At 34.0% G+C, this 12,845-nt stretch overlaps 1 protein-coding gene across 1 annotated transcript in view; it reads right to left on the reverse strand.

Annotated features, from left to right (window-relative positions):
* Positions 1–12,845, reverse strand: part of LOC149776037 (RNA-binding protein 45-like) — an 84,789-nt gene that overhangs the window by 63,349 nt on the left and 8,595 nt on the right. Inside the window, exons 2-3 of the mRNA XM_089942573.1 lie at positions 10,632–10,729; positions 4,263–4,388 (exon numbers count right to left, since the gene is read on the reverse strand). Coding sequence (XP_089798699.1) covers positions 4,263–4,388; positions 10,632–10,729 — 224 coding nt within the window. The remainder of the gene's footprint in view (positions 1–4,262; positions 4,389–10,631; positions 10,730–12,845) is intronic.

The following is a 12,845-nucleotide window of genomic DNA, read 5'->3' on the forward strand; positions in this document are numbered from 1 at the left end:
GTCCTCAATGTGATTGAGTACTAGCCTATTAAAATGAACATTCTGATACCACAGCTTTTAATGAAGTAGGAGAAGCATGTTGGCAATTATAAACATAATGATTAAAATTAAATTGTTTACCCACTTTTAAGGCATTCAGTCCATTTACAATACATTTTCAGTCCATATACTATGCATTTAGTCCATTTACAATACATTTTCAGTCCATACACTATGCATTAAGTCATTTACAATACATTTTCAGTCCATATACTATGCATTTAGCCCATTTACAATACATTTTCAGTCCATATACTATGCACTTAGTCCATTTACAATACATTTTCAGTCCATATACTATGCATTTAGCCCATTTACAATACATTTTCAGTCCATATACTATGCATTAAGTCCATTTTCAGTACATATACTATGCATTTAGCCCATTTACAATACATTTTCAGTCCATATACTATGCATTTAGCCCATTTACAATACATTTTCAGTCAATATACTATGCATTTAGTCCATTTACAATACATTTTCAGTCCATATACTATGCATTTAGTCCATTTACAATACATTTTCAGTACATATACTATGCATTTAGCCCATTTACAATACATTTTCAGTCCATATACTATGCATTTAGTCCATTTACAATACATTTTCAGTCCATACACTATGCATTAAGTCATTTACAATACATTTTCAGTCCATATACTATGCATTTAGCCCATTTACAATACATTTTCAGTCCATATACTATGCACTTAGTCCATTTACAATACATTTTCAGTCCATATACTATGCATTTAGTCCATTTACAATACATTTTCAGTCCATATACTATGCATTTAGCCCATTTACAATACATTTTCAGTCCATATACTATGCATTTAGTCCATTTACAATACATTTTCAGTCCATATACTATGCATTTAGTCCATTTACAATACATTTTCAGTCCATATACTATGCATTTAGTCCATTTACAATACATTTTCAGTCCATATACTATGCATTTTAAGTCCATTTATTATACATTTTTTAGTCCATCTACTATGCATTTAGTCCATTTACAATACATTTTCAGTCCATATACTATGCATTTTAAGTCCATTTATTATACATTTTTTAGTCCGTCTACTATGCATTTAGTCCATTTACAATACATTTTCAGTCCATATACTATGCATTTAGTCCATTTACAATACATTTTCAGTCCATATACTATGCATTTTAAGTCCATTTATTATACATTTTTTAGTCCATCTACTATGCATTTAGTCCATTTACAATACATTTTCAGTCCATATACTATGCATTTAGTCCATTTACAATACATTTTCAGTCCATACACTATGCATTTTAAGTCCATTTACAATACATTTTCAGTCCATATTCTATGCATTTTAAGTCCATTTATTATACATTTTTAGTCCATCTACTTGAGCTCTGTATGCAAATAAGCTGCTTACCTGTAGAATTGCAATCTAAAATAAGGTTATATAGATATTTCATCAAAAAATTCAAGCACAATCCTGTGAATTTTCAAAAACAAAAAAAGCAGACACTGCTATATCTGGTGTTAGGAAGCACCTCTTTAATACATTTTCATAAACCATTGGGCAAATATATTCAAGCAAATATACTGTTCATTGAAGGATGAGTCTAAATTTTAAGTTATTGAAGATTTAGCTTTAAAATGCAATTATGTAGGTCAGAAACATACGGGACAATGCTATGTTGTGGAATTCGAGAGACAATGTATGGTCAAGGTTGTATTCTGAGTTCACTCATTTTTGAAAAAATACAAGAAACAAAACCAGCAAATCAAATACTATTTAACCAAAGCCTCATGTTACTACAGGTATGCAGACAAATAATAAAACCTTACATCTGCAATCCCATCAAAGGAATGTTGTGACAAAGCTATAAAGTGAGTGGTTACATTAAGAAAATCGTCTTTCTAAAAACAGATACACTTACATGTTAGCTGTGTTGATTCGGTTGAAAAGAGTTCAGTTCATTCATGTACTGACTTTAATTCTTCAATGTATTGTCTAAGAACAGTTACAGTAAAGTTTTATCATCAACAAAGAAATTAGGATGAACAATATGATCTGAAAGACATGTGCATTTGCTCTCATGTATATGATACATGGGTTGTTTCAAACAAGTTTAGAAATCTTTTCAACTGCCATTTTAGACTGTACTTAGAAAGTGAAAAAATAAAAATTCATGATTAAGTGTAGCTGATTAAGCATTTTTACTAACCTGCAATTACAATATTATAATCTAGTTACTCAGTTATTATAATCTAGTTACTCAGTTATTATAATCTAGTTACTCAGTTAAAATTGTTTAACATGGGGATAGAGAGTTAGCAATCTTTTCTGCCAGTTTCAAAATCTTTGTGTTTTTCAGGTTTGGCGAAAGACAAATTTATACATATTGTCAATGTCTTATTCTTTTTATCCTTTTCACTCTTGCCTTGAGACTTCAAAGGACTTTACTTACTGATCCAGCTGAGGCTACTTTTGATCTGTAAGTCCCTCGGAAATTATACCTAGAATGGGTAATTTTTTGAGCTACGGTAGAATGATAAAACATTTTCACCAACACTGCCAAATCCTGGCTAGTTTGCACTTGGTAGTAGATCTGCAGTACCTCTTCACAGAGTTAAACTAATAAAGAGTAACCCTGTATTCAACAAGTAATTTTCATTTTTCTACATGCCCCAAATGATATTAGGAGCTACAGGATCAGAAACGTACCATTTTTAGACTTTTTAATTTTAATTACCAATTTATTTCAAAAGTAACCTTGCATTCAACAAGTAATTTTCTACTGCTTTAAATGATATTAGAAGCAACAAGGCCATAAGCATACCATTTTGAGTCTTTTTATTTTCAATTACTGTGACAGGTACACAAAACTATGGCAATGTTCCCACCATCAGTACAACTTATGACGACACAACTGCCACTGTGCCAACATCTTTTGACAAACACAACACACAGTTCTTCTATTTATTACTTGAACTTACCCATATATACAGCATGTGTTCTGCACATGGCAAACTTATTTCAAATTGAGTCAGTTTAGTAGCTCAGTCAGCACACCATCACTCAATTACATCATGAGGTGCAGGGCTAGTGTTTTGTTTTGATTTTTACAACATGATCGCTTACAGCACATCATTATTTATGGCATATGACATCAGAGATCAAAAATGGCAGACCCTGTAAACATATCTGTAAAAGGTAACTGCCATGAAATCTGGGACAAAAATTGAGAAGTATGCACAGAAAACTGTGTATACTGATGTGCTATGGTGTCATGGGTCTTAAAGTTAGTGATTGGTGAATAGGTACATAAAGACAATGACCTTCAAGATACTATATAGGTCAGTTTAGTGTTCTTTGCTCTATATTATTAAACCTTTCCAGTGTAAATCAGATGATTGTGGGAAATGATCGATAACCAATCTCCATGTAGATTCCAGGTTATGCAAGGGGTGTTACTATGATAATACCCAAAAAATAATTTTATGATGGCATATTCTTGTTCTAATGTATATGTATATGATGCACAAATTGTAATTTAAAAACTGGATGCTACTTCAATGCCTCTCATTCTGTCACCTGTACCTTCCAAGAACAGAAACTTATCAAAGAGAATTAAAACAATGGGGGAGGGGAGGGAGCACCAGGATTGTCAGTGAGAATGGACACACCAACATGAGTATAAAAGTACATTTCGATCATGGAATATTTAAACAAAATCAGTGTTACAATGAAAAGTAATAAATAATAAGTCAACAATTGTCAGTTGTGAAAGCCAGCAGAGAAAAACAACTGGAAAATCTTTCATATTTTTTACTGTGATTTGCTACCATAGATTCGATCTCTTTCTTCTTCACAAATATGATAATCATGTGATTTCACTCTCGCATACAATCACTGGACATATCAGACAACAAAATGTATAACCAATTTGTTAGTAATATTAATTTAAAAAGATATAGATTTTATTTGAGAACACGGGGTATGGTCATGTTCTGAAAAAGTGAAATTTATGGGTGCATTTTTAAAATAGTGTACTTGCCAGCAATTCTGACATTTTCCTAAAATAAACCTGGTGATGCAGGACTAGTAACTTAGTCATTCAAAGTATATAAGATCAACATACAATAGGAGGCGCTATGCAGAAAATTACTGAAAAACTCAAATACTGCGATACCAAAGAACATGCAATATCATAAGAAGCTTCCATACCTCAAACTCTCTCCTCAGCTCATCTTCTGACATTGATTTTGGAATGATGAGAAACAATCTCAGAATCTTTTCATCCTCATGGGGATCACGAACAGAGCCATCTCGTTTACTGTTTGCTATCAGTACCTGTAACAAACCATTGCAACACTGGGTTATTCGTCTCAACCATCTTATCAGTGGTGGCAGAACTATCAGCCTAATTATCACAAAACTATGTCTGGTCCACCATTGATTACGTCAATTACCACAATACCCACAATCAGAAAACCATGCATGGTCCGCTACGGACTATGCTTGTTATCATCATCAACATCATCTTCATCACAAAAATATGTTTCATGAACAACAGGCTATGCCAAGTAAAAAAAAAGAAATATAATGCAGTAATTGCAGTAATGCAGTTAAGTGGCTTTGTTTACATCATGGCATTACCACATATACAGTGAAGATTTCACTCTGGAATGAATGAAGTAAATCTCTTGGTATTTTTAATAATGGGCACTGCTGCACTAAACTTCAATGATGCCTCAAAAATATGTTACAGAAGTCTCAGAACTATTGCTTTGAAAATGCAATAATACTGTAGTAGTAGTTTGGTTTGATGTAAGCAAATAAAGCAACCTTTGGAAATGTAAATGTTTACTCAGCTTTTGGTACACATAATTGTATTAAAGTGTAGTTAAAGGCCATAAAGGAACACCAACATTGCCTCTGGACCAAATTATTAATGTGCAGTTAAAGGCCATAATGGAACACCAAACATTGCCTCTGGACCAAATTACTAATGTGTAGTTAAAGGCCATAATGGAACACCAACATTGCCTCTGGACCAAATTATTAATGTGTAGTTAAAGGCCATAATGGAACACCAACATTGCCTCTGGACCAAATTATTAATGTGTAGTTAAATGCCATAAAGGAACACCAACATTGCCTCTGGACCAAATTATTAATGTGTAGTTAAAGGCCATAATGGAACACCAAACATTGCCTCTGGACCAAATTACTAATGTGTAGTTAAAGGCCATAATGGAACACCAACATTGCCTCTGGACCAAATTATTAATGTGTAGTTAAAGGCCATAATGGAACACCAACATTGCCTCTGGACCAAATTATTAATGTGTAGTTAAAGGCCATAATGGAACACCAACATTGCCTCTGGACCAAATTACTAATGTGTAGTTAAATGCCATAAAGGAACACCAACATTGCCTCTGGACCAAATTATTAATGTGTAGTTAAAGGCCATAATGGAACACCAAACATTGCCTCTGGACCAAATTACTAATGTGTAGTTAAATGCCATAAAGGAACACCAACATTGCCTCTGGACCAAATTATTAATGTGTAGTTAAAGGCCATAATGGAACACCAAACATTGCCTCTGGACCAAATTACTAATGTGTAGTTAAAGGCCATAATGGAACACCAACATTGCCTCTGGACCAAATTATTAATGTGTAGTTAAAGGCCATAATGGAACACCAACATTGCCTCTGGACCAAATTATTAATGTGTAGTTAAATGCCATAAAGGAACACCAACATTGCCTCTGGACCAAATTATTAATGTGTAGTTAAAGGCCATAATGGAACACCAACATTGCCTCTGGACCAAATTATTAATGTGTAGTTAAATGCCATAAAGGAACACCAACATTGCCTCTGGACCAAATTACTAATGTGTAGTTAAAGGCCATAATGGAACACCAACATTGCCTCTGGACCAAATTATTAATGTGTAGTTAAATGCCATAAAGGAACACCAACATTGCCTCTGGACCAAATTACTAATGTGTAGTTAAAGGCCATAATGGAACACCAACATTGCCTCTGGACCAAATTATTAATGTGTAGTTAAAGGCCATAATGGAACACCAACATTGCCTCTGGACCAAATTATTAATGTGTAGTTAAATGCCATAAAGGAACACCAACATTGCCTCTGGACCAAATTTCCTCTTTACCCAAGCCAGTTTGAGGGTTTAAATAATTAAATGGATTTCTGTCAGAAAAGACAAATCCATCAATTATGATGCAGATATCAATGCTCGGTTGTATTAACTGTAACTACAGATGCCATGCAAACTGAAGTCCAGGTGGTAAAAAAACAACGAGCAGTAAACTAATTGTTTGAACTTACAGAGAGGACATCAAAGACAAAAGTCATTTTTATTACAAAGCAACTGCCCTCGGAAGCCAATTCTGGATACTTTGTAAGCCTATTTATTTAAAGGATACCAATACAAAGGTCATTTTAATACAAAGCAAGCCGACTTCAGAAGCAGACATTGGATTATTTTAGGTGTGCTGATTTCTGTTTTTTGAATATACAAAGTCAGCCGAGATGTGGAAGCTAACTTTGGTTCCTTTTCACTGGTATTCAAGGGAATTTTGAAAATAAATTAAAACAATGGAATACTTTTTAAAGTGACACAATAAAGTGCTTCATGTATGGACATCGATGACCTAGTGCATACACGCCAACCCTTGGCAAGGAAAAGTGTAATCCAAGTGGACAAAAAGAGTAATCCGAGCAGAAAAAGAGTAATAATATACATATAACATGATAAAAATTCAATGAGCATATGTACAAAATTTACAAGTTCTTTGTCTGCGTCTACATCACTAAGTCATCTGAATTTGATAATTTATAAAAACTAAATGCTGCCTACATCAATACCAGATCCTTTACCTAAGTTACTGAAGCTTTCATAGCTGTGATTCTAATCGTGAAAACTCAAGTAAGTACTGAACGAAATCTGTGACCTCCATTCTGGAGAGTGGAGAATACGACCCAGTTACTTTAAATAGCAGATTCTGACCAAAGCATAAACAGTGACCACGTGATCTGACATAATGGTCATTCACAGCAATGAATGTAGTATCTAATAGGGGTTTTTCCCCGAAGGTGGCGCTACGAAAACCCGCTCAAAATGGCTGATGTTTACAGGAGGCATCGAAAGGCGCTTCCATGAGAATGGTTTAGAGGCGTCAAAAAGCGATTGTATGCAAATGGAGTAGAGGCATCTAAAGGCACTTGCATGAGAAAACAAATTAATTTATTTGGAATGAGGATATACCGAAAATGCATAATCTGAACACAGATACGTGTAAAGCATAATTTAGTGTAAAAAAGCGTAATGGTTGGCATGCATGCCCTGTGTCATACAGAAGATTAGGAGAAAATAAAATCATTTGATGAATTCATAAAGGCCAGAAGAGAAGATGATTTTGCTAACAATATGATCATTAGCATAGATGAAATTCTAGTGTACTTTGCTCTTATTCCTGGCCTGACGGACAAGAAGGGGGTTAAATGTGTGAGAATTAGCATGATTGGTGTGGATTAAAAAAATATTACTTTAGTCCTTGCAGTTTCCACTTCAGAAGATGCGATGTGATGCCTCCAATGATATCTTTTCACACCATGAGAAAGCTAAAACTATTCATGCATCGAGAGAACGGATCATAAGTGTGCAAGCCAAGGATTGTGTTGAGGAGATGATGATGCAGTGGAATAAAGAGTTTTATCTCAAGTACACAGTTGTATATTATTTAAATAAAATTTCAGCTGGAGTGCATTTTTTCACACATTTTTGAATGACTTAATAGGTGTCCCACAACTTCTGACTATAAAAAAAAAAATGATGTGTCGCTGAACATACAGTGCACAAAAAAATTACCTTAAAAATTAATTTATGGTGTCCCAACGAATACAGTGTCCCAACATATACGGTAATACAGTAATCTTCTATTTTTCTACTTGTTTATTATTAGAAATTAAGCTTCTATGTCTAACAAAATTTTCAAATATATACTAAATTCTTAAGTTAAACCAAATGTTAAATGAACAATTTAAAGACAATAATTTTCAAAGGATGCAAAGTCTATTTAATATTGGGTACCATTTTCTTTACAACCCAAGATATGGAACCTGGGAGTGGGAGAATAATAACCAAACTGATTTGGAATTTTCTTATCCAATGTCAATAAATATTGACAGATTTTATTAACCATAAAGAATGGGCTTATCAATGGAGAATAACAATAACTATACTGACAAATCTGCCAGTTTGTGGCTGTAATCTTGTTTACCCTATGAAAAATTAACCAATATACCTTTAAACATTTGTCCTTAACTTATATACAAGCAGGGATCGTCCTGGGCTTCGCCAATGTCGCAAATTGCGATTTTTTTCCTTATTGGTGACAAAAATATCCCATCTGGTGATTTTTTTGGCGACAGACTTTTTGGTTATTTAATTTGTACATACAATCATGGATTTTGACTGGATAAATTAAAAGGGAGAATGAAAGGAAGCCACAAACTTGACTAAGCAATGCATTGGAATCAATCTGTTACACAAACGATCCTTTGTTCGTACTGACAACCCCATCTTTACAGTGCATTGTTACATCATAATCTGCTTATGTTGACATCTGGGCTGAGTACTGTATACTGTGATACAGTCAATCATGCTACCGAACTATACCTACAACTGACCGACTTCTGAAGACGCGAATAGAACAGATACAATTAATTGAATGGCTAATCCTTCTGTTGTTGTTGTTTTTTGTTTTTTTTACATATACCAATACAATAGTTTTGCTGAACCTTCATAGAAAACTGATAACCTTTGAAGTACCGACTATTGCGTATAAATACAAAGCAAATGGAAAAAATCTCAATCACAATTACATCTGTCGCCAGTGCAGCATTTTACTCATTGATCTTTTCCTTTTGCCATCAATCCGTGTTATGGCTGCAGAGACTTAAACTCTGCAACAAGAAATAGCAAAATAAAACCCCAGTTTTGCATAATTAATAATTATTTATTTATTTCTCAAAATACAGGAGTGAAGAATCCCTAAATTGGGTGTGAATTTATGCTTATATATACGGTCCAATATTGCCAGGTGTTGACTCGTGTAAGTTTCATTCGTGGGAATGGAGATCCTAGTTTGCTTGTCGAGAAAATTTATACAGCATTCAGTGATCATTCTTGGGATTTAGGAAGCAATTCACTTCAAGCTTTGTGAAGCTAGCCATAAGGGGGAGGGGGGGGGCTGCCAAGAGACTACTGGTGTCACTTGTCAGCACTGTAGACTGTGAACGTGGATTCAGTAAGATGAACCTCATAAAAACTGACATCAGAAATAAACTCTGCATCTCATCTCTCGAGAATTTAATGAGAATCAGCATGTACAGATGTGAAAAATTAGACTTTGAAACTGCATTCAACAAGTTGGCAGCCCTAAAATCGCGACGGATCTTCATATAACACTTTGTAACATTTTGTTAATGCTTACTGTAATTAGAGTATTAACTAACCCATCTTTTGTAATTTTCATTGCCTGTTACATTAATAGACTAAATTAACACTTCAAAAAATGTACACTACTTGTTCTGGCGACACTTTTTGAAAATTGGTGACAAAATATTGAGGTTGGCGATTTTTTTGGCGACAGCTTTTTAAAAGCCAGGACCATCCCTGTACAAGTATAACCTGATATGGATCATCTGTGCGAGTGGTTACACATTAGGTATCCTCTGAGATTAAATGATGTGAGAGGTTACACATAAGGTATCCTTAGAGATTAAATGATGTGAGAGGTTACACATCAGGTATCCTTAGAGATTAAATGATGTGAGAGGTTACTCATAAGGTATCCTTAGAGATTAAATGATGTGAGAGGTTACACATTGGGTATCCTTAGAGATTAAATGATGTGAGAGGTTACACATTAGGTATCCTTAGAGATTAAATGATGTGAGAGGTTACACATTAGGTATCCTTAGAGATTAAATGATGTGAGAGGTTACTCATAAGGTATCCTTAGAGATTAAATGATGTGAGAGGTTACACATTGGGTATCCTTAGAGATTAAATGATGTGAGAGGTTACACATTAGGTATCCTTAGAGATTAAATGATGTGAGAGGTTACACATTAGGTATCCTTAGAGATTAAATGATGTGAGAGGTTACTCATAAGGTATCCTTAGAGATTAAATGATGTGAGAGGTTACACATTGGGTATCCTTAGAGATTAAATGATGTGAGAGGTTACACATTAGGTATCCTTAGAGATTAAATGATGTGAGAGGTTACTCATAAGGTATCCTTAGAGATTAAATGATGTGAGAGGTTACACATTGGGTATCCTTAGAGATTAAATGATGTGAGAGGTTAGACATAAGGTATCCTTAGAGATTAAATGATGTGAAAATTGTGCTTATTGTGAAATCACATAGGAAAATCCTTCCTCATAATAAGTCACAAGAGTATTTAGTTATACATGCATGCAATGAAGCACCAACAGTACAATTTGTTTCTAACCATATAAAAGCTCATATATATATACCTTGATAGGTTTTGGATGCCCAGGAACAACTCGGCCATTCATCTCCTGCATCGCTAGTGCAGCTTCAGAAGCTCTGGAGAAGGTGATGTACACAACCCCTGAAAATTAATATATCATTATTGAATAAACAAACTCTTGCACATTCACAGGAAAGTGTTTTGTTAGCTGATTGACCATTAACCATTTCTTGAGTAAGTTAGCAACTATTACTGCCCGATTTTTGCAAGTTATCCTTTGATGATAAAAACATAACAATTTGTATTTCGAAACTTACATTTATGTAAATACATGTAGCAATTTGACTTTTAAGAATAGAATCAGTAACATGACTATTTAAATTGCCGCATGTACATTATTTTCTTGATAAAAATCTGTTTGGAATCGTAATGGCAGACATCGCTGTTCTGGGAAGTACCATTTTATTAGACTGTCTCTTTTCGTAGACCATTGGGCAAATATATTCAGGAAAATATACAATTTGTAACAAAGCATAGACCAGATATTACATTATTAGAGATTTTTACCTTTAAAATGCAATTATGTAAGTCATAAATATACGGGACAATGCTATGCTGTGAAAGTCTATGAGATGCTGTAAGATCAAGGTTGTATTCTTGGTTTACTAATTTTTGTGAAAATAAGAAGAAAAAGAAAAACAAACAACAAAACGGCAAAGCAGATACTATTTAACCAATGCCTAATGTTACAACAAGTACGTAAACAAATAATAAAATATTACATTTAAAATCATTTTGATGAACTGTTGTAATGAAGCTATAAAGTGAGTGGTTACATTAAGAAAACCCCTCTTTCTAAAAATAGATGCACTTACGTTTTGGCTGTGTCGATTTGGCTGAAAAAGGTTTAGTTCATTCATATAGTGACTTTAATTCTTCAGTGTATTGTCTATGAACAGGCATGGTAAAGTTTTATTGGCAACTGAGAAATTAAGACAAACAGTATGATCTGAAAGACGTGTACATTTTCTGTCACGTACATTGTGCAGGGGTTGTTTCAAGCAAGTTTAGAAATATTTTCAAATACCATTTTATAATTTATGTTCAGAAAGTAAAAAGAAAAAAATTGTTGATTAAGGGTAGTTGATTAAGCATTTGTGCTAACTTGCAATTACAATACTGTAATCTAGTTCCTCAGTATAAATTCATTACAATGGATAGCTTCTGTTGTTCTCTTTTTAAGTCAGATTGCCAATATGAATATGATAGTTTTTAAACAAGCACCAAATGTTTGTATACAACAGACAGAACTCAGAAATTTTTTTTACTTGAAAATAAAAATTTTGCTTTAAACCAATGTTAAATGCAAATATGCTTACTGGGAAATAGATGGCATAATTCAAGAGAATGAAAAGAACACATACACACACACATATATATATTGTGTGTCTTGCTTTGCCCATACTTCTCCCTGTTCAGGTCCAACTTCGTTTAGTTCTCACTTCTCCCTGTTCTGTCCGAAAAGGAGAAATTACTTCTCCCTAAAATTCAAGTCTAGCTTAACCCCTGTATTGATATCAGCTGGTATACAATCACACAATCCGAAATTTTTTTTAATGAAAGTGCATACAAAATGCACCAGCAGATGGATTTGGGTTCAACTTTATAGCTCTACATATAATCCTGAGCTAACATTGACCCTGAGGCATGGCAAAGAGTATTAACCCTGATGGGTGGATGAGTTTTTATCCTGATCTGCAGCAACATTATATGAAAACAGATTTGGGTCTATGCTCTTTCCAGATGACTGTACCTACTACTTGTCTGCACTGGTAAACACTTTAGGTGATAATTTTTAATTATAGTGCATCTCACACAAATCCAAATTGATGAATGATGTAGGTGATAATTTTTAATTATATTGCATCTCACACAAATCCAAATTGATGAATGCTGTAGGTTATAATTTTTAATTATAGTGCATCTCACACAAATCCAAGTGGATGAATGATGTTGGTGATAATTTTTAATTATAGTGCATCTCACACAAATCCAAGTGGATGAATGATGTAGAGGACATAGCAAATGTCCCATATGAATTACAACATATACTCATCCCATCATTACCCTACCCAACAGATACTCATCCCATCACTACCCTACCCAACAGATACTCATCCCATCACTACCCTACCCTACAGATACTCATCCCATCACTACCCTACCCAACATATACTCATCCCATCACTACCCTACC

Source organism: Sinohyriopsis cumingii, chromosome 18 (genome assembly GCF_028554795.1).
Source record: "Sinohyriopsis cumingii isolate HCF-2022 chromosome 18, ASM2855479v2, whole genome shotgun sequence".
Lineage (NCBI taxonomy): Eukaryota > Metazoa > Mollusca > Bivalvia > Unionida > Unionidae > Sinohyriopsis > Sinohyriopsis cumingii.